The following is a 21,031-nucleotide window of genomic DNA, read 5'->3' on the forward strand; positions in this document are numbered from 1 at the left end:
CCACTAGGTGCTGGCGGCTGAGGGCCTTTCTGCCTGGTGACAGTTCTCAGACAAGTGAGGGGCAAGGACCACCGCTGAGATCTGGGGATGGGGTGGGGTTCGGAGGCATGAGGGAAATAGAGAAGGTGTGAGATAGTTATGGGAAGTGGGAAGACGCTGGGAAACTAAGGAATTTTTTGGGTCCTCCATTTATTGGCTGGAGATCCCACAGTCGTAGGAAGCCAGTCTGCCCTGCTCTCTGCCTGTCTGCCACGACCACAGTGCTTGGCTGCTCAGTGCAGACAGCAGGACAGTGTGTGGCTGGCTTCATCCAGGGCTGGGGTGGTGCCACACGTGGTGATCAAAGAGACAGGACGATGGGATTTAGGGTCCCAGCAAAAATGTTATTGAATGGGGGTGTCTGGGTGGCTCAGTCGGTTAAGCATCTGACTTCGGCTCAGGTCATGATCTCACAGTTCGTGGGTTCGAGCCCCACATTGGGCTCTGTCCTGACCGCTAGCTCACAGCCTGGAGCCTGTCTTTGGATTCTATGTCTCCCTCTTTTTCTGACCCTCTCCTGCTCAAGCTGTCTCTCTCTCTCAAAAATACATAAAACATTAAAAAAAACTGATAAAAAATGTTATTGAATGACAGACGGTGGCCTAGAAGGTGGGTGTGGGGAAGAAGTCACAGCGGGACAGGGTGGGTGAACAGGAAGAAAGCGGAGGACCGTGGGCTCAGAAAGGGCTGTGGGGGCGGAAACAGTTGAAGCCTAGAGCCAGCAGGCAAAGAGCTGGTCAGGAGTGGGAGGTTTGAGAGAGTCATTGTCAAGGTAGAGCACTGATGAGTGAAGGCAATGCCAGAGCAGGATGTGGGGGTGAGTCCACTGGATGGAGGGCACTCAAGGATCAGAGAGGCCAGGGCGCTGGTCGGGTCACGGTCTACGTGGATGGTGATGTCATCCAGAAAGATTGCAGAGGGCACGGGGCAGAGGAAGGCTGTAAGCCAGATGCCAAAGTCTTTGATAAACAAGGGGGCGGGACCTGCACTGCTAGTAGTGACAACAGTTGAGCCAGTGGGAGGGGAAGGTCCCAGGCAGAAGGGAAGCGCCTGGAGGGAGAAGTGTCTTCTCCCAATGTCCACAGCAGCCCTGGGAGGCGAGTGGACCGGTGGAAAGGTATGTAATGGGTCCTAGTTCATAGCTGGTGCCTGATGGCAGAATGGGGCCCTGTGTCTCCCCCGCACCATATCCTGTGATACACCGGGGTCGACCCAGCCACCAAGGGGTGGGGTGCCCTGCCCCAGAATCTCACTTCTCCCCACCTTGAGACCTTCTGCTGCCTGAAAGTCAGTCAGAAACCTCAGGAAGTGTGAAGAGTAAAGTTGTCTTCTTTCCCCCTGCCTAGGACCCTGACAAGTTTGTGACCTGTCCTGGCCATTGCAGGTGGCAGGAGCAGGAGCAGGAGCAGGGAGAGAGCAAGTGGGGAGATGCGGTCAGCCCTGTGGCAGCTTCTGAATGCGGAGAACAGGAGCCCGTTTTACTGAGCACCTATCCTGCACTGTGAGGGACTATGAATGGGGATGGGCTATATTCTCTCGCAGCCTGGGGAAGTGGGTGGTCTTGTACCCATTGCTCAGATGCGGAAGTTGGGGCTTCAGAGAGCTGGGGGAAGGATGAGCTGAGAGCTGAGTGCTTTGCCTGTGACTCCTGGCCCCTCTGTGTGGCTGTGGGTGTCAAACGTGACTGGCAGAGTCCCGGGATTGAAAAGAGGGAGTGCTGAGCTGCGGCTGCGCGTAAGGAGCGCGGGGAGGCCCCCCCACGGTGCCTTCTGTAGGGGCGGGAGCTCTCTGCAGCCCAGCACCCAGCTGCAGCGTAAACCCCCTGCGCAGAGCACCAGGGGCCTCAAGTATCCTCTGGGTTGACCAGAATCTTCTGTGACAAAGACAGGCAAGGGCTTCCAGCCCGCAGGTCTGGGTGCCCCGGTGTCCCACACACTCTCCAACCCAGTGCCCTCCCTGCGCACATCTGCGTCTCCTGCCTGCAGCGGCACCATCCCAGGCCAGCAGTGGGATACAGGGGTGAATAACTTCAGCAGGAGAGAGGCTCCTGACATCGTGAAACTGTGGTGCAGGAGGCCCAGGAGAGGCGCCCAGAAATAGTCTCCTCACTGGTTTCTCCTGGTCACTGCACCTTAAAGGCTGGGAGAGGGGGTGATTGTTCCTTGCCGATGCCCTCAGTCCCCCTTCTTAACTCCTAGGCCGAGAGCCTGAGACCAGACACCAGGCAGGATGGTTCAGGGCCTGGAGTCGGAATGAGCAAGGATCCTGAAAGCACACCTGAAGGTCCCTGGGGGACTCTCCAAGCACGGAGGCTGAGCCAGGAGAGAAGACCCAGGAGGTCCTAAGGCCCTTGTAGGCTTTTCTGAGGGAGGCAGAGCTGGACCTGACTGGGTGGCCCCACAGTGCAGCCCTGCAGGCCCGGGAGCAGTGGCGGGGAGAAAGGATCGGGTTTAGTTCTGTTCCAAGGAAGAAAGGTCTAGCAGCTGGCACTGCCCAAGAGTGAGCACCCTGTGTAGGGCTAGGGGGGAGGGTTTGCTCCACCCCTGGGACAGTCAGCACTGGTTTTCTAGCATTCCACCTGTCCCCCTCTCCCTGCTCGGTGGCCCAACCTGTTACTGTTGGGATAATGCAGAGGGAAGTGGAATTAACCATGAGACTCTCTCCTCTCTGACCTGGGGCTGTGGATGGAAAGGAGAGTGGGAGGGGGGACCCTTATCAGCCTATCTCCTGAGCCCCCTTCAGCCCACTTTTTCTCACAGAGGCTCCGCTGGAACCTACGTCTAGGGCCCAGGCTGCGTCACCTGGGGGTCAAGGGTCGTGGAGCTGGCAGAGGCCTAGGGAAGGGTTGTGTCGCACCTGCCCTTTCCCAGTGGGGCAGACCCTGGACGTGAGAACCAGTCAGGGGAAGCATAAATCCAGCCGGAGCCTGGCCCTCTGGTCAGATCCCACGCCCGGGTGCGTACAGTGGGGTCGGGGCTTTTGGTGGCCGCTCTCAGGAGACAAGGGGTGCCCAGGGTTTCTCTAAAAATGGTCTCCAGTCCCACTTTGCTCCATGACACTGATCCCAAGGAGACTCGGGTAGGGGGGCCAAGGCTGGGAGTGCCCAGTGGAGGTCGACGATGCAGGCAGACGAGGCTGCTAGCTGGGAGAGCCTGGTTTACGCTGCTTTGAGCCCCGTGCCAATTTATTCCTGGCCACAGTTAGTGTAGTGGGAAACGGTGCCATGGCCGCTGCCCTGGGGTGGGGGGGGAGAGTGGTATGGACGTAGAAAGCTACCTTGTAGAGCCTTCGAGTTGGGTAGATAGACATCTTCTCTATCCCAATGTCCACAGCAGCCCTGGGAGGCGAGTGGACCGGTATAACTGGAAAGGTATGTAATGGGTCCTAGTTCATAGCTGGTGCCTGATGGCAGAATGGGGCCCTGCGTCTCCCCCGCACCATATCCTGTGATACACCGGGGTCCACCCAGCCACCAAGGGGTGGGGTGCCCTGCCCCAGAATCTCACTTCTCCCCACCTGGCTCTGTCCATAAAGAGCGAACACTGAAGCAAGAAAAAAGATTAAAAAAAAAAAAAAGACATTATTTTTCTTCCATCTGACCTCCTGCCCACATTGTACTGAGCTCCCCAACCCCGGAGGGCCCCAGCTGGCTCCTCGGAGGAATGTTTCAATCAGATGGGAGCACTGAGCCTGGCAGAGATGAGCAGCTGGGGCCTTGAGCGGGAAAGAAAGAACCAGAATGGAGTTTAATAACCAGCCTGGGCTGCCATGTGTGGGCGGGTCATCCAGGAGTAATTACTTGGAGAGCGCTGGGGGAGAAGCCAGGGCTGGGACCAGAACCTTGGAGCTGCGAGGCTGCGGTGGAGAGAACCGAGTGTCCTAACCGCTCTTTTCTGGGGACCTTGAAGGAACAATAATTTGGCCACAGGGTTGGGGTCATTCCAACCTGAGGCCTGCTCAAGAGATGACCCAGGAAAATGGAAGGCAGGTCACACATGTCTTGGGAGCTACGGGGGCCTGAGGGGAAGCGAGGATGGGGTGGGGGGGTGCTTGTGGGAGACCCCGGCCAGAGAGGTGGTCCTGAGATGAGGTGTACCCAGTGTAGGGGCGCCAGACACCGAACACTGAGGCACGAAAGCTAGAAACCTAATAAACAGCTTTACCCCAAATGGCACTGGAGGTCCGTTTTTATTGTCCAAAAAAGCTTAAACTGGAAGATCCCTTTGCCGAGGATGGTGTGACGGTGAAGCAGCTCATGGAGTGTGTGCGCGCACATGCGTGTGCACGCGCAGTGGGGCCGGTGGTGGTGATGCAGGCTGTGGGTGCTGGACGAGGAGGGTGTCACCAGCAGGAGTAGAGTTGGGGTGGGGCACGGCTCTTAGAGGAAATACACCCCGGGGCGCCTGGGTGGCTCAGTCCCTTGAGCATCAGGCTTCGGCTCAGGTCATGATCTTGTGGTTTGTGGGTTTGAGCCCCGCATCAGGCTCTGTGCTGACAGCTCAGATCCTGGAGCCTGTTTTCACATTCTGCGTCTCCCTCTCTCTCTCTCAAAAATAAATTAAAAAAAATATATTAAAAAATTTTTTAAAAGTATATCCCAAGAACAAATTGCCAAGAAAATGGACCTCTTCCTTTCTCTTTCCCTCCTTCCCTCCCTCTTGTTTTTCCTTCCTGCCTTCCTCCTATCAATTTCTTCTTTTTAAGTAGACTCTATGCCCAACATGGGGCTTGAATTCACAACCCCAAGATCAAGAATCACATGCTCTCCGGACTGAGCTGGCCATCTATTATTTTTTATCAGAAAAATAAATACTCCAGTTAAAAAATATATACAATAGAACTAAGAGGCTGATAATGAAACCTAGGGGGTCTCCAGTCCTGCCCTGAGCCCCCAGGCCCCGGCCGCCCCACCCCCTGTCCTGCCGCAAGAGGACTCTCAATCGTTTATATTTCTCAAGGTTATGCTTATCTTTCCATTTCTGACTTTTCAATTTCATGCATTATTTATTGATCTTCTCTCATGGCAGATGAAGATTTCTCTTAGACTCTAACCCTCCAATTTTGGCAAAATCAAAAGTCAGTATTTACATTAACATAATTAAATTATGGTTCACGGGTAGAATGCTTACAGTTCCTTCCGTGTGTAATCTTTTTGCTTTTCATTAAGTTCATCATCGCCCAGCCTTTCCTCACTCCTTATTTTCCTATGAATTCTGTCTCGATTTTCCAAACCCCATCTCCACCTGGTGCCATGTTCAGGTACAGTTCAGCGTGATTTTCTTCCGGGAGCTCCATGCTCCTAGGCTGGCTGCCAGCACTCTGCAGTCTGGGGACCTCTTTGCTGCTCCCCGCTGAGGCTTTCTGTGTCCAGGCTCTGGGGGTTCCACTTTCTCAGTCTGTACTTTTGTTGAGGCAGAGCATGTGCTCCAAGAGTTTGCTGAGAAAGGTTCTTGACAAGAAAACCCTTCCCGTGCTGGCATGTCTACAAATGTTTCCATTCCACTCTTCCTCTTTATAGTTTGGGTGTGAATACAATTCTAGGCTGAAATTTATTTTCCCTCTGAAATTGGCAGTTGTTTTTCTGATTTTAACAAGTCTGGTGCCACCGAGTTTCTGACTCTCTTGTGGATTTCTCTCTGACTCTCTTGTGGATTTCTCTCTGCGGGCTTTTGCCACCTTTTCCTTGCCCCTGGCCTGGGTCTGTTCCATTCATCTGCTGAGTACTCACTCGGAGAACATCCTCCCTCTGGAAATTCATGTCCTTCCATTCTGGAAAATTGTCCTGCATTGACTTTTTTGTCATTTCTTTCCTCCTATGTCCTCTTCTCTCTTCTGGAACTCCTCTATTAGTAGCATATTGCAACTTCTGTTTGTTTTCTAAGTATTGTATATTTTTAAGTAATCTCTACACCCAGCATGGGGCTCAAACTCACAACCCTGAGATCAAGAGGCACATGCTTTACCGACTGAGCCAGCCAGGTGCCCTTCTCCTGAGTTTTTTCCTTCTACCTTCTAGGAGCTTTCCTTAACTCTAGGTTCCAACTCTTCAATTTCTCTATAAATTTTTTCTCCCATATATATATATATACATATATACATAATATTTTTTTTACTTCCAAGAGCCTTTTCTGTTTCTTTAATTATCCCTTTGTTTATTGTGCCTACTACTTGTTTTATGGATGCAGAATTTTCTTGTATGCTCCCAGAGGATATTAATTACAGACTAGGTTTTTAAAAAAATGATGTCTGTTTTCTTTGTGTTTGTTTGGTTTGGTCTCCATCCAGATGGGAGGTTTTCTTCAAAACCCCGGGACTCTTTGGCTCTTGGTTCATGGCTGAGAGAGAGACAGGGGGACTGGCCCAGAGATTCAGTGTGTAGAGCAGGGCTCATGCTGGCTCACTCCTTCTAGATGGAGGTTCTGAGCTGGCTTTTCCCTGGGGCACTCCTGTACACTGAGTGTTTGTGTCCTCTCAAAATCATATGTCGAAATCCTAACCCCCAAGGTGATGCTGTTGGGAGGTGGGGCCTTTGGGAGGGGATTAGGAGATGAGGGTAGACCCTCGTGAGTGGGATTAGTCCCCTCGGGAAAGAGACCTGAGAGAGGCCCCTCCTCCTTCCCACCATGTGTGGACACAGCGAAGACACAGCCATCAGGAACCAGGAAGCGGGCCCTCACCAAGCAGGGAATCTGGGGCTCCTTGATCTTGGACTCTCAGCCTCTAGCACTGCGAGGACTAAATTTCTCTGGGTTATAGGCCACCAGTCTGTGGTACTTTGTCATAGCAGCCTGGACAGACAAGGACAGGCACCCTCCTCCAATGTCAGGATCTGAGGTCCTTTTTTTAAAGTTTTATTTATTTATTTTGAGAGAGAAAGGTGCGTGGGGGGTGGGGGGCAGAGATGGAGAGAGAGAGAGAATCCGAAGCAGGCTCTGTACTCACAGTGAAGCCTGACTCAGGGCTCGAGCTCACGGAGCTCGAATTCATAAACTGTGAGATCATGACCTGAGCCGAGATCAAGAGTCGGAGGCTTAACTACCTGAACCACCCAGGTGCCCCTCTGAGGTCTTTCTTTGGGACCTTCTCTCTGGGGAAGCGATGCCTTGAGGGTTGTGTGTCCCGGCCCTCCTGCCCTCCCCCTCGTCCTGGGGCTCCTGGCTTCTAGCCACACCTGGAAACGTGCTGGGCTCCGATGTCTTTAAAATGGAAGATGGCTCTGAAGGTAGGGAAGGACGTCCTAGCTCTCCCTGGACTTGACGCCCTTCACTGCCTGTGATCGAGTCTGATCTGAGGAGGCTGCTCCCCTCAAGAGAGAAAAGGAGAAAGACCGGGGCAAAATTCAGATGCTTGGCCCTTGACAGGAAGTCGGAGGGGAGGAGGCTGCGCTGGGCCTTGGTGACTTCACCTGAGTTGTTATTAGAGCGGCCTGGAGAGGAATTGGGATAGAGTTACCTCTGCTGTACCTACTCCCAGGACAAGTCTTTCAGGAAAAGGGTCAGCCTGACACACAACAGGGGCCAGAGAGAAGGGAAGGCCTGTAGGTTTGCAGTTAGAAGGTGGGGGTCTGCCTCTTGGCTCTGAATTTCCTGCTATGCGACCTTGGGCACACCACTTCCCTCTCCCAGCCTCAGTTTTCTCTCTTGTATCATGGGGATAATATTGCCCATCTTCTGCAGTTGCTCTGAGGACGAAATGGGCAGCACAGCACCCTGCAAGTGCTCACATATTTCTTGTTAGTATATTAAGAGTGATACCAGAGGCAGATATGTCCCTGCCCCTCTACTCCTTTCCAGAACAGGTGTGAGACCAGCTCTCTGCTCTGCTGACAAGCTTCCCAAAAGAGGTGGGGCTTGGGAGGAGACCCTTCCCTTTTCCCTTCCTGCAGTGAAGGATGCCCAGGCCTTCCTGGTTATTCAGATCCCAGGGAGGAGTGGGCTTGAGTGCGCCTCGGCAGCCTAACCTCCAAGTCTTTGGGCTCTGGAGCCCTGGCTACCTGAGCGTACCCAGAAAGTCTGGAAAGGCAGATGGGAGCTCCTGGGGCCTGCATCCTGCCCTGAAACTTCCCTCCAATCTGGGGAGCAAGTTCAGAGTCAGGCTGGGAGCCCTGGTGAAACCACCTTGGTCTCAAGACCTGGGGGTCAAGAATTGTAAGGCCCAGAGCCTTCCAGGCAGTCATCCTGCGGCGAGAGGCATGGGGCCCAGCTCCCCCCTGCTGCCTGCTGAAGTAGGGCCTCTAAATTTTTTTTTTAATGTTTTACTTTTGAGAGAGAGAGCGTGAGCAGGGGAGGGTCAGAGAGAGAGGGAGACACAGAATCCAAAGACAGGCTCCAGGCTCTGAGCTGTCAGCACAGAGCCCGACATGGGGCTCGAACCCACGAATCGTGAGATCATGACCCGAGCTGAAGTTGGAAGCTTAACCGACTGAGCCATCCAGGTGCCCCTGAAGTAGGGCCTCTACATCACCCGGGACAGCCATCCTGGAGGGCACTTGGGTAGCAGTGGGGGCTGATAAAGCCTGCACTATAGTCGGACCCACACCACACGCAGGGTCACACAGACACATGGGTATGAGCACGCACACAGTCGTTCACATTTAGTCCTCTAACACATCTTACACAATGCCCTCTCCCACACAGACAGGCCTGCTTCATCTGAGAACCGTGCCCCTGAAGCAGCACACGCGCACAAACACACAGGTGCGTGCTCCTAGCTCCTATCTGCCTAAACTTACGGCTGTGAGGAAGGGTTTGGGGGTGGGGGTGGTGCAGGAAATTTTGTAAAAATTTACAAATTTTTCTGGGCTGCGTAAGAGCACTTTTCAGAGACCCTACAGCCTCTTTCCACTTACAGTCTTCGTCAGAGAAAGGAATGACCCAGAGAGTAGAATAACTCACTTAACAGATAGGCATTGAGTTTATGAGTTCTTTCCCCGAGATATAGGGATGCAGCCTAGGCTTTTGGGGGATGAAATGCCTTCCAAATATCAACAGCAGGCCCCCTGGCATGCCGTGCTGACATGAGCTCACAGCAGTAGCGATAATTTGAAAGATCCTGGAAGATGGCTTCAGGGTAGATATGGGGGTGGGGAAGGTTGTCACATCCCACAGCAGCCTATCTCGTTGCCATAGCAACACATTCGGCCTCCATTCAATGGAGTCCCCGTTTGTGTAATGGGTGGAACACCGTGGCGCTTCTCGGAATGGTGGTGGCCCCATACTCCTTCTGGGAAAGAATATTTCCATCCTAGACCAAGCGGATAAGGAGCCTCCGGAGGCTCTAAGGGCTAGATTTTCTTATGGGCAGAAGGGTGTGGATTTCCTGTCAGTTTCCCTACTGCTAAGCCTCTACTTCTTAGTAGGAAACCAACTCCCCACCTACTGGGGGCCTCTAAGAATGTCCCCACAGGGCAGACTGACCTTTTCTGATGTCCACCACGGCTGATTCAGATGGAAACGCTTCCCTCTCAGTGAAGTGGGGGCCAGGTGCTTGTGTCAGGAGACTGATTAAACTCACCACTCATGGGCCGCATGCATTCAGCAAGTTATGTATCCTCTGAACCTCAGGGTTCTCACCTGAAAATGGGCCTACTGCATGCCCAGTGCTCTCCGTCATTACAAGGAGGCAGAAAGGTGATTCAGGTAGAGAAGTGGAGGCATTCAGGGCTTTCCCTGGGGGAGGGGGAGGGGTGGCCCAGGCCACTCTTGCAGGCAGACTGGGGCTTCAGGGCCTTGGGGCTGGGAACCCCAGCAGAGGCCTCACTGGGAGGCTGGAGCGATCTTCAAGCTTCAGTGGACACGGTAGTGGTTGGCATCGTGTTCCAGATCAAGCCATCCAACTGTCTCTAAACTTCCCCTGGAAAGGTGAAGGTCCTTTAGTTGTCTTCCTCTGGCCCAGATCAGTGCTACTCAAAGTGTGGGCCACAGCTCCGGCCCCTCTGCAAAATGCTGTAACCTGTGGGCAGTGAGCTAGGTCTAGCTAAGAGGACGGCTTCAGCAGTTTTCATGGACATTTGATATTGCTGAAACACCAAGCAGCATCCAGTTCTGGTTTCTCTTTATTTTAAAAAATTACAGTTTTTCGGTGATTCACTGTGTGTTTTTAAGTAGTGATCTGCCCCAGATTGCGGAAAAGCAATCTGGTTCTTCCTATCTCTGGTTTGAAAGCAATGACCTTGATAACAGTAAAGTCATCTTAAAACCAGCAAAAGATCCAGTTGAGGAGCTAAGGAAAACAATCTAATCAGCTGCTGCTAGCAAAAATTAGCCGCAATCACACTCAAGGTGCATTTCCTTTATTGTTTCAGGACAGAAACGCCAATTCCCTTCCCACTCCCCTACCCCCCACCCCCCAGCTCAGACTCCTAGTCGGGGGTTTGAAATTCATGCCCCCCCTCCATTCCCCCCTCCCCCTCCCGCACCTGGCGCTCAGCCAAGCGCAGCGCCTCCGCGGACGTTTCCAGGAGGTGCAGCCTGCCGCTTCCCGTAGCGCAGGCCGAAGGAATTCCAGTTGTAGGTGGATAGGTCTTTCTCCCGCTGAACCAGCACCGAGCCCCGCGGGGCGGGGATCAGGCGGCTGCGGGGGGCGCACAGGCCTGGCCGCTGGGGCCCCGCGGGACTCTCAGGAGGAGGGCACAGCGAAGCTCCAGGCGCGCTGGGCTGGGCTACGGCGGGCTTCGGAATCTCCGCACACTTCGGACTCTGGTCCCACGGGGCCGGGACGGCCTGGGGTCCCAACCGCTGGCCTAGGATAGAGTACAGGGAGAGGCTGCGGTGAGGCCAGGAGAGACGGCTTTGGAACACCTGCTCACCTCCCTATATGTGCTTCCCTTTCCTTGTCCCTGGTCCCTTTCGTTCCTGGACCTCTAGGAAGCCCAGAGCCCAATACAGGGCACCCCCAGCAGTCCATCTTAGCTCCGGCGGTTAGGTCATTGGCTCCTCTCTCTTTCAACATAGCTTTGGTTTCAAATGTTTTCCAGAAAGATCTTAAATGTCTTTTATATTAAATCACTTCCTTTTCGGAGGCAAACAGGGTAGAGCTTGGAAATCAGCCTGCATTTTTTTGTCGGACACTCAGCTTTGCTGCACTCCTTGGCTCCCCGCCTGGCTCTCTGTCCTGTCTCTGCCTCAGGCTCCCCCACTGGCCTCAGCTCCTTGGGGCCGGTGGGGGCCGTGTTCATTCAGCTCTACCTCTGAGTGCTTGCAACAGCGATCTGCACCTGCATATAGTAGGGCCTCAAATGCTTACTAAATATATCAAAGCAAATGAAAAGTTTGTAGTTGCAGAAAGGAGAGTTAAGACACTGTGCCCCACACCTCTCCTCAATTACTGCGACCCCTGATAAACTGCAGAAGGACTCTGTGAAGAATGGGAAATTATCTGGGTCACCTTGACCTGCTCACCCCCACCCCCAACCCCCGCAGATATAATCTCTTCCCTCCACGCTGAGGGCTAACAAGGCTAATTAGGAAGGCACTTCACATGCAAGGCTTGTTAAATTCACTGTAAGTTTTGGCAGTAAAATAGTGCAACTAGCTCTGAGTAGACAGGAAACCCAGCCAGTTGTGGCACGAGATTAGTGGAAATGAGGCCTGGTGTGTGAGTGGGTGTGTTGAGGGAGGTAGTTGGCTTTGAGCCCTGCTCCTCAATGCCGTGGCATACTTCGGAGAAGGAATGTGGGCACGGTTCAGAGTTCATGCCAATCTTCCTCCAAGGCCCCTTCTGCTTTGCTTAGGTCCTGGCCCAGGCAGGGAGGGATGATGGCTTTCTTCCCAGGTACACACATCATCCCTGCATCCTTTACTGCTCAGGCTACTGTGTGTGGCCTCATTTGCCAAAAAGAGCCAACAGGGCAATGTCCCTGGGGGAGCTTCCTCACCCAGGAAGAACACCCAGAACCCAGGAGAGAAGACACTGTTGGCCAAGGACTCCTGGGGCCATCTTCTCCTTGCTCTGGGGTATCTTACGGGCTCAATGATATCACACATGTAGAGGGTACACTCCAAGTACCACGGCTAGGGAGGAACTGTGTGCCGGAGAGGGTAAGCCATGTCTAGTGTGCCCAGGAATCTGACCGCCAAGCAGTTGGCGGGGACTAGCTGTTTCGGGGACTGGCTCGCTCAAACTCTTGGCAGCTCTTGCACCTGCCGGGCTGTGGTGGTGTTTGATGGACTTTTGGGAGTTTCTTTACCTCTTTGGGCCTCAGTTTCTCCAGCTAATCAGTTGCACAGTGAACTCAGGAGGTTAACAGATATTAAGGATCTGTCCTATTATTTAGGTCTCCCCCCACCTCCAAATTCCCCACAAAGGGTTTGAGATCACTGATAAAAGAGGCTTGCGTAGTAAATTCCTTCCCAGTGGATCTGCTCAGACAACTGGTTGGCACAGAGAAGAGAACACAATGCGAGGAGACCATGAAGAGCTCAGGGATTAACAAGCACTTGAACCTGGGTGAGCCTTCTGATGTCCATAACAACAGTAGGCCATCCCTTCCTTGCAAGATCAATGTGGCTCCTGAATGAGTTGCATGTGCTAGTCTTAGGTTCTCATTAAATGCAGTGCTTAACTCACATTGATAAACCTCACTTTTCTCAGCCTTAATCTAAGAAACATGGTAATTTACTTTGTAACAACTCACATGCTTCCCCCCACCTTCCTCCCAGACAATGCATACCTGTAGATCTCGGATTCTCCATGGGTGCCACCTTTTCAAATGTCTCCCTGAAGGAGGTGGCACAGAGGAAAAGCAGCAGCTGCCAAGAAACCACTGAGTTCATCCTGGCAGCGCCCTGAGGCTGAGATAGAAAGGAGGAGAGGGGACTAAGTCAGGTGCAGGGCGTGGCAAGGTGCTAGGGCAGAGCCCAGTGTGGACAGGAGAACACTGGAGGTGGGGGGCGGTGTGTGCCACTGAGGAGGGAGGGCAAGGAGTTGGACTGAGTGGAGGGTGTTGAGGTCCAGACGTCCTCGAGCCTGGGAGTTCCACGCTGGGCTCGGCAGAAATCCTTCACTTCCCGTGCCCAACTTTCCTGTTACACTGCAAATTCCAGAACGTGGCCCAGTTCCCCGCTGCTGCAACAGAGAGTTGGTTCTTTTCTTTTTCCAAGAAAAAAGTAAGAAAGAGGCAATCATCTTGTTATCTCTCATAACCCTTCCCAGTCCTGAGGACTGGCATTAAATTGTCTTATTGCCTGTAATACAGGGAAGAGGAAAAACTTTCCTTGATTTATCAGGTCAATTGCCACCTTATTCTGTTCTTCGTGGGCTCCAAGAGGATATGCAATGGATTGACCTGGTGGTTTTGGTTGCTGGGATGGGGGTTGTGTACCCTGACCCACGTTTCACCCCCTTTGCCTTCACCCTCTCAGCCCCCCGCCCCCATCCCAGCTTTCGCAGCTCCCAAGTTGAATTTCTCTTTGAAAAAGTCATCAAGGGGATGCCTGGGTGGCTCAGTTGGTTAAACATCCAACTCTTGGTTTCAACTCAAGTCGTGATCTCATGGTTCGTGAGATCAGGCCCTGCGTCGGGCTCTGCACCGACAGTTTGGAGCCTGCTTGGGATTCTCTCTCCCTATCTCTGCCCTTCTGCTTGTGCTCTCTTTCTCAAAATAATCATTAAAAAAAAAAAAGCCATCAGCACTTTGATATTGTCCAACAAACATGGTTAAAGACAAACCTGCTTTCAGCCCTGGGTGGATATGGAGGAGAGAGGCAGGACCTGGAGGCAGGTCAAAAGGATAGACAAAAAGGGCATCCACTGGAGCCTCTGTGGTTCAAGGGGGCAAGTGGGAGGGGCGGGGCATCATTGGTGCCCAGCAGCTGCTAATAAATGGTTGCTTAGCTCTGTCTATCCCTTTATTCTTGCCCCCACCCTCATTCCCTACCCTGCAGCCTCCAGGACCTAGGTATGGGGCAGAGAGGAAGACTCCAGAAATGGGATCAAGAATGCTCAAATCCCAGGGCACCTGGGGGGCTCAGTCAGTTGAGTGTCCAACTTTCACTCTGGTCATGATCTTGCGGTTCATGAGTTTTACCCCATGTCAGGCTCTGTGCTGACAGCTCAGAGCCTGGAGCCTCCTTTGGATTCTGTGTCTTCCTCTCTCCCTGCCCCTTCCCCACTCATGCTCTGTCTCTCTCAAAAATAAATAAACATTAGGGGCGCCTGGGTAGCTCAGTCAGTTGAGCATCTGGCTTTGGCTCAGGTCATGATCTCACAATTCATGGGTTCGAGCCCTACGTCGGTCTCTATGCTGACAGCTAGCTCAGAGCCTGGAGCCTGCTTCAGATTCTGTGTCTCCCTCTCTCTTTGACCCTCCCCTGCTCTCACTGTCTCTCAAAAAAATAAAAAAACACTAAAAACAAACATTAAAAGAAAAAATGTTCAAATCTGGCTTCAGGTCTGCCCCCCTCCCTGTGGGATGTAAGTCACCCCATTTCTGGACCATATTGCTCCTCTGTGAAATAAGAGCATTGCATCAGACTGGACACCAACTGTCCCCTCAGGTAGTCGCTTTTCCTTACAGACTTTGATGCTGTGACACTCTGAAACCCAGACAAGTTTTCTGCACCTGCTTTCAGCCCTGGGTGGGTATGGAGGAGAGAGGCAGCATCAGTCCATTAGAGCGAGCAGTGAAAAACCATTTCTTTTGTGGCTTCAGACCATGGATGCACACGGTCCAGGTTAGTTCAGAGGTGCTAGGGGTGTGCAGGTGTGCTAAGACCCACGGTTGCCTGTTCCCCAGCTCCTCCCCCAAGATCTAGCTCAAGAAATTGAGTCATCTTAGCCGACCATTTCAAAATAACACTGGAAATGATAGGCTGGCAGCGTCTGTGTGCCCAGGAGGCTGTGGGAGCCCGTGGGGGCTCATCCTGGAGGGGGGCAGGAGGGTTTGCCACAGGGGGGCGCTGTTTCGGAGCACCGGTCAGCGGCGTGGATACAGGATTAAGGAGGGCACTTCCAGCAGGGGGCGCAGGACCTGGCCAGCAGGGGCTGGGCATGGAGGGGACTGCGGTTTTCGAGCCTCCCGGGAAGTCTGCCGGGAAGACAGAGCTTCGCTGGAAAGACTGTGGTGAGGCTGGAGAACGGGCACAGGAGGGCTTCACCCTTGAGTAGGCTGAGGCCGAGGGGGGCATGTGTGTGTTGCATTTCAGGTGAAGCATTCTGGCTGCTATGCACAGACAGTGTAGTGAGCAGGGAAGGTGAGGGTGAGCAGGTGTAAGGTTAATGTTCCTTCTTCCAAGCTCCTGGCACCCCGTAGAGCCTTCTCCCCGTGATAGAGATCATGGTCACAGGTGAGCATGCTCATGCAACCCCGCCCAAGGGCATTTAACTCACGTGATAGCGTTGAATTGTTTGGAAGAGAACCATCAGCTTTCACTGGCAGCAGAGGCTGACTGCTGTAGGCAATTTTTATGCCCCCACCCACCCCAACAGGCTACATACCTAATCAGTAAAAGATTCCAGGTGTGGCGGGAAAGCTTTGGAAGTGAGGTGGCTTCCTTCCTGGGGTGACCCCCAGTTCTTGGTGCAGGTGGCTAGCAAGGTGCATCAGGGCTCTTGGGTTAGGCTTGTACTTGGCATGCAGAAGTTGGGGGAACTGCTTGGAGGAGTCCTACGGAGCCCATGGACCCTGAGGGCTTCCCTAGCTCCCTCCAAAAGCTCCCTCCAAAAGCATCCCAACCAGAATGCACTCACTGCTCTTTTTCCTTCCATTGTGAGGGATCCCCAAGGTCCTGGTTTCATAAATGTGAGTTAGGGTATTCACTGACTAATCCCAGGATAATCTGATATCAGGAAAGATCTGCGCCCCCTTTGCCTGTCTGGGCTACAACCGTCTGTCTTAGAACTAAATTCCCACTTCTACTTCTGGAGCCTCCCTGGGGCTGGGCAGACCCTCCTCCAAGTGCGGAGGCCCCCAGGCACCTACCTAGGCTCTGTCCGGCTGGACAGCAGCTCCGAGGGTCTCCGGCTGCTTCTTGGGTTGGTGAACACTCACAGAGAGGGGAAGCTGGGTTCCAGGGCTCACTCTCACCAGTGCCCTGATCAAGTCCCTTTTATAAAGCCTGAGGTGACGTCCCCAGGCATAGGCCCTCCTCTGCCTCCTCCCCGCCCTCAGACCCCTCAGAGAGCAGAGCCTTTGCAGTCTCCCACTGCCTAGCTCTCAGCACTTGAAAGCAGCCTCTTTCTGCCCCTCCAGAAGCCCTCCAAGGCTGGCTTTCTGATTCCCACTGGTCCTTCCATCCTCTTCACCCCCTACACCCCAGACCCACCCAGCTGGAGACGCATTATGCCCCAAATGACCTGAAAATGGACTATTTGAGGGGGAGGGGAGGGCCCTGTCCTCTAGACAGGAAACACAAGTACTCACAGTGTGAAGGAGCATAATAAAGGGTGCAGAAGGGAGAGAAAGGCACAGTCTGATCCAGGGGACTAAGAAGGCAAGTGAAGGGGTAGCCCTAGAAGGTGGGGGTGTGCCAGGGGGAATCCAGAGAGGTGACTGCCAGGTACAGCATCTGAAGATGCTGCTCGCAGGCTCCCCTCCACATCTCACAATCCCACTGCCCTGTACCTTGCTTTGGAGGCAGCGACAGGGCTCCCCTTTGCACCATGTGCTCCCACTCCAGTGCTCGGTGTAGACACGGAGGGCCCCCATGGATATTTACTAGATGTATGCATTGCAGGGGGCTCTTGTCTCTGTCCTGGGCCTGCAAGAATGCTCTTTACCCTTGACCAAGGGGCTCCCCAGGACAGAGGACATTCCCTCTATCAGGCTTGGGCTCCGCCCTCCGAGAAGCTCTCTGAGCCCAGATGCTACCTGGTGGGTGCACCCTTCAGACACCCACCTAATTAATGGGTGAGTAGCATTTCCTACTAGCATGCAGGCTTAATATTCATTGCTGGTCCAAAGCCTACTACTAAGAGGGGTTTACAAACCCACTATCTCACTCATTAGGGCCATTAACCACGAGGATAAAAACGGTAGTCTACGAGAGCAGGCCAGCCCCCTCATTCGGTGGAATGCGTCTGTGTCAGCCTGCCCTGAGTCAGGCACTGGACTTGACAGGCTCCAGACAGTGACTCTGAGTCTCAGACACACTCACAGCTTGGGGATTTAATCTTTGCTTTCCTCCCATAAATACAAGGCAGGATGTGATACCAGCCCCGGTCCGGTTGTGGTGGGGCCCCAGATCTGTGCCCTTCCCCACGGCAACAGCCTTTGAGTTGGCTTGGAATTTGAGGTCAGTCATTCAACTCTGTTCTTCCTTCTGGACTTGGCGAGGGCTGGGGATGATGGGGAGATGAGTCACTGCAGAGTGGGGGCGCCCCCATTTCCTTTCCAAGCCCCTCAACCAATGATCCAAGTTCAAGGAGCTCGTCTCTGCTGTTCAGACCATTGAGCTGGTGCCTTGAAGCCTCCGGAACAGCTGTGGGAGCCAAGAATCATTACTTCAGACAAAGAGTCAGGAGCACGCTCCTTATCTAGGTTACCGTGGAGCCGGGAGCAGTGCCAAGTACGGGCGGGGAGAGGGGGCCATGGGGGGGGGGCAGCTGGCTGTAGGGCCTCCCTGAGCTTCTCAGCTCCTGTTCTGTCAGAAAATATGCTTTAGAGAAAGGGACGGGCAGGGCCTGGGGACCTCTGCCTCCAGAAGAGGACAGAATCTGCCACCCGCTTCTGCGGTCACTGGCTGTCACCCATCCTCTCCATGCCTGGGGGGCCCAGACGCAGCCAGCAACCCAGAAATCTCTGGCACTTTCTGGCTGAGTCACTGACACTCTCTGAATCTGCTTCTTTGGCACTAAGAAGGAGCTAGGAATAGCCTCCTTTCTCAATACCAATGCCTGAGGCACGAGGCTCCTAATCTCCTCCTCTGCTCTTGTCCAATGGAGAAGGTGAAGAAGAAAAGGTGTTGAGGGGAAAGGGGCTTGAGGGGAGACGGGAAAGGCTCCATTGCACTGGGGCGGCAGTCTGACTAGGGCCCCTCACCCCAAGCCACTCACAACCACCAAGCCACATGCATAATCCACTTACCGTGCTCAGGAAGGGGATGTCAGAGGCATTGCTTAGGAAGCCAAAGACGACAGGGAAAAATCCCCTAGGAGCAGAGGGTGGGAGGGAGGGATCAGTGACAGCCGGGTGGGGAGGGGGTCGGAGAGGAGATGGGGGAGGGTATCCAGGCTGAAATCCACCCAGAGACTCCAGCTTTCGCTCAGGGAAAGTAGGCCCTTGGGCAGGCTTGGTTCTGCACCCCCGGGGGTTGTGGGAGGGGCAACCATGTGAAGTGGTTAACAATAAAGGGGCCGGGCTCAGGCTCCTTGGGCTCAAATCCTGGCTCTGCCACTTGCTATATAAACGTGGGCAAAGTCCTTAACTTCTCTGAATCTCAGTTTCCAGCTGTAAATGAGGTTAATAAGAGCATCCACACCATAGGGCCTTATACAAAGAGATGTTCAAGAAGCATTTGTTTGGGGGCGCCTGGGTAGCCCAGTTGTTTAAGCATCTGGCGCAGGTCGTGATCTCACAGTTGGTGAGTTTGAGCCCTATGTTGGGCTCTGCGCTGAGATCTCGTGAAGCCTGCTTGGGGTTCTCTCTCTCTCGCCCATTAAAAATAATAATGATAAAAAAAGAGAAGTGTTTGTATTATTGTTACTATCTTCTCCTCCCTGACTGGGTGGGTGCTGCAGGTCTTCTGGGGCCCCGGCAGGGGTCGCTGCTGGAGGCTGTGCTCATGCGTGTTTTCCCCTGTTGCTTCGGCACCCCCATGCGTTGGCTCCCCCACTCTTGTCAGACACACCCTGGCAAGGTCTGGCTGGACACATATGCACCATTGTTTAAAGGGCTTGGAGGCACTGAGGTGGGCATGGCACGGGGAGCCCTGTGTGTGTGGACAGGGGATGGGGTTAGAAATCTGAATGCTCGCTGAGCTATTTCCTTTCCTTGGGCCTCATTCCCCGAGGTTCACCGGCACCTCTGATGGCCATTATGGCTCTGAGTTTGGTTTTCTCGCCCCAGCGATGCTGTTGCAAGGGGTCTTTGTCAGGGTTTACGTTTGGTTGGAGCTACTGAATATGCAGTGGCCCCACTCACCCTTCTAATCCCTCAATAAATGGTCACTATTGTCAGAATTTTTCTTCTCAACTAGGTTGTGAGTACTTCGGGAAGTTTCTCCCTGTTTGGTGCCACATCCCCACACCTAGCTCTGCATTTGGCATGCAGTAGGTACTTTTTGTGTTTCAATAAGTGCCTGTTTGAATAATGACATGCTTGAATATTAAATAGGTGGATGGCAGAGTGTGTGTGAGAAAATTTAGTTTCTTAAAGCCACATTATACGATGTCTTGGAGGTCTGGAGCATTCAGGCTAAGCAACGTGTTTTCAAGGCTGCACTGAGCAAACAGAGGGTTTTATGAGAAGCTGGGGTCCTGACCCTGGCTTCTTCCTGTGAGTGTGTAAGCCATGCTTCTAGCCCCTGTCTTCTCCATTCCACCGCTGTTCTCCAGTGTCCCAGAGACACTGAGAATCCTCCTTCCCTAGCCCTACCTTCCTCCACAATCTTTCCTTTCTTCTCCTTAAGCACCGTCCGGTCTCCTCTTAAAGCTTGCCTGTCCCCAGGACCTGACTCAGGTCCTGCTTCATCTAGGATACCTCCCTGGCCTTGGCAGTGGCCACACACACATCTTTGCTGACCTCCACTCTGCCTTTTAGCAGGCCAGGCTGACACTGGACAGGCCGGAGGACATGAGGCCAGCAGTCCAGATCGGCTGCATACTTTGTGTGAGACCTCGGGCAGGGGGCAGGGGGTGGGCTGCCTCTCTGAGCTGGTTTCCTCGTCTGCAGAGAGCCATCCTGCAGCAGGTCATAAAGACAACAAAGTGAGGTGATGATTGTAGACGTGCTAGGGGCATATGAGGGGCCCGGCAGATGCTAGTTCACTACCCTTCCTCCCTACTGGATCAACTGAAGGCAGGCCCTGTGTCGCAGCAGGTGCTCAATGTTTGTAGATGGATGGGCCAATCCGTCCGGTTTGTCCTTCATCTTACTGTCGGAGGGGACTTTCCAAGGGTCTGCCTGATGCCCATCTACCTTTTCAATCCTTCCGCGGCTCCCGTCCGAAGGAGGAAGTCCACGTTTCTGCATACCCGGTGGTCATGCTGGCCACACCTGGTGGGGTGATCTCAGCTACTCAGAGGCCCTGGTGGGTTCATGCAGGGGAAGGAGACCTGCACTCACTTGAAGAGGCTAAGGAATCCATAGGCTTCCAGGAGCATGCCCAGGAGGGGCCAGCGCAGCAGCACAATGGCCACACCCCCCAGGAAGAAGCTGGTCCCTTTGAGCTTATGCCTCTGGAAGAAGAAGGAAAACATCTTCCTCGGGCCGATGATGAGCAGGAGGCCAGTCAGGAACAGCAGCTGCAGGTGAGGGAGGGAGAGCAGCATGAGAGCGGGCACACAACGCCCCCCCCCACCCCCAACGGGGAGCCAGGGGCTGGGCCTGGGGCAGGACGCACTGACTCTTTTTGGGAAGAGACAGATCCGAGAGGGGGGCCCCGCAATGTGGCAAACCCCCAGAGCCTTGACCAATTTCGGCTTGGTAGGAACAGAACTGCCCAGAGACCGGGGGATGGACAAGGAGAACTCAGAAGGTCTCCAGTTGCTTCAATTCAACCTGACTTCTTGGATCCCAAGCACTTTTTCATATATGACTTTGTTTCTTGTCACACCTCCCAAGGAAGATGGGATAGGTTCTCTCTATTTTACAGAGGAGAACACCGAGGTATAAATAGGTTAGGCAGGCATACCCAGCCATCAGGGCTCCACTGTCTGGCCCTGTCACTATCTTCAGCTTGGCTCCTAATGGTCCCTTAGGAGTGCCCAGGTGTCCATCAAATTTAACTCTCTGGCTTTCTTCCAGCATGTTCCATGCCTTCCCTCCCCTTCCCCATACCTTTTCTCCTGCTGTTCCATTTGCCTAGAATTGCTTCACCCCCCTCCACACCCATTG

At 53.5% G+C, this 21,031-nt stretch overlaps 2 protein-coding genes across 2 annotated transcripts in view; both read right to left on the reverse strand.

Moving 5' to 3' along the window:
• Positions 1-10,463: 10,463 nt before the first annotated feature.
• On the reverse strand, positions 10,464-16,032 carry KISS1 (KiSS-1 metastasis suppressor). The gene is made up of 3 exons (XM_029933162.1): positions 15,959-16,032; positions 12,710-12,830; positions 10,464-10,780 (listed from the first exon to the last, which is right to left on the reverse strand). Exons 2-3 carry the CDS (start codon positions 12,810-12,812, stop codon positions 10,464-10,466), a joined length of 420 nt encoding a protein of 139 aa, XP_029789022.1. The 5' UTR covers positions 12,813-12,830; positions 15,959-16,032.
• A 1,096-nt stretch (positions 16,033-17,128) lies between these two features.
• Positions 17,129-21,031, reverse strand: part of GOLT1A (golgi transport 1A) — a 5,100-nt gene continuing 1,197 nt past the window's right edge. Inside the window, exons 2-4 of the mRNA XM_029933390.1 lie at positions 20,261-20,439; positions 18,062-18,125; positions 17,129-17,456 (exon numbers count right to left, since the gene is read on the reverse strand). Of these exons, the coding sequence (XP_029789250.1) occupies positions 17,418-17,456; positions 18,062-18,125; positions 20,261-20,439 (282 nt within the window). The 3' untranslated portion in view covers positions 17,129-17,417. The remainder of the gene's footprint in view (positions 17,457-18,061; positions 18,126-20,260; positions 20,440-21,031) is intronic.

The sequence above is a fragment of the Suricata suricatta genome, chromosome 3, assembly GCF_006229205.1.
Source record: "Suricata suricatta isolate VVHF042 chromosome 3, meerkat_22Aug2017_6uvM2_HiC, whole genome shotgun sequence".
NCBI lineage: Eukaryota > Metazoa > Chordata > Mammalia > Carnivora > Herpestidae > Suricata > Suricata suricatta.

Bases quoted from the DNA above. Each gene is read 5' to 3' on its own strand.
- KISS1 (XM_029933162.1), bottom strand. From the start codon at position 12,812: ATGAACTCAGTGGTTTCTTGGCAGCTGCTGCTTTTCCTCTGTGCCACC. The intron at 10,781-12,709 runs GTATGCATTGTC...ACTCTATCCTAG, and splicing joins GGAGAATCCGAGATCTACAG to GCCAGCGGTTGGGACCCCAG.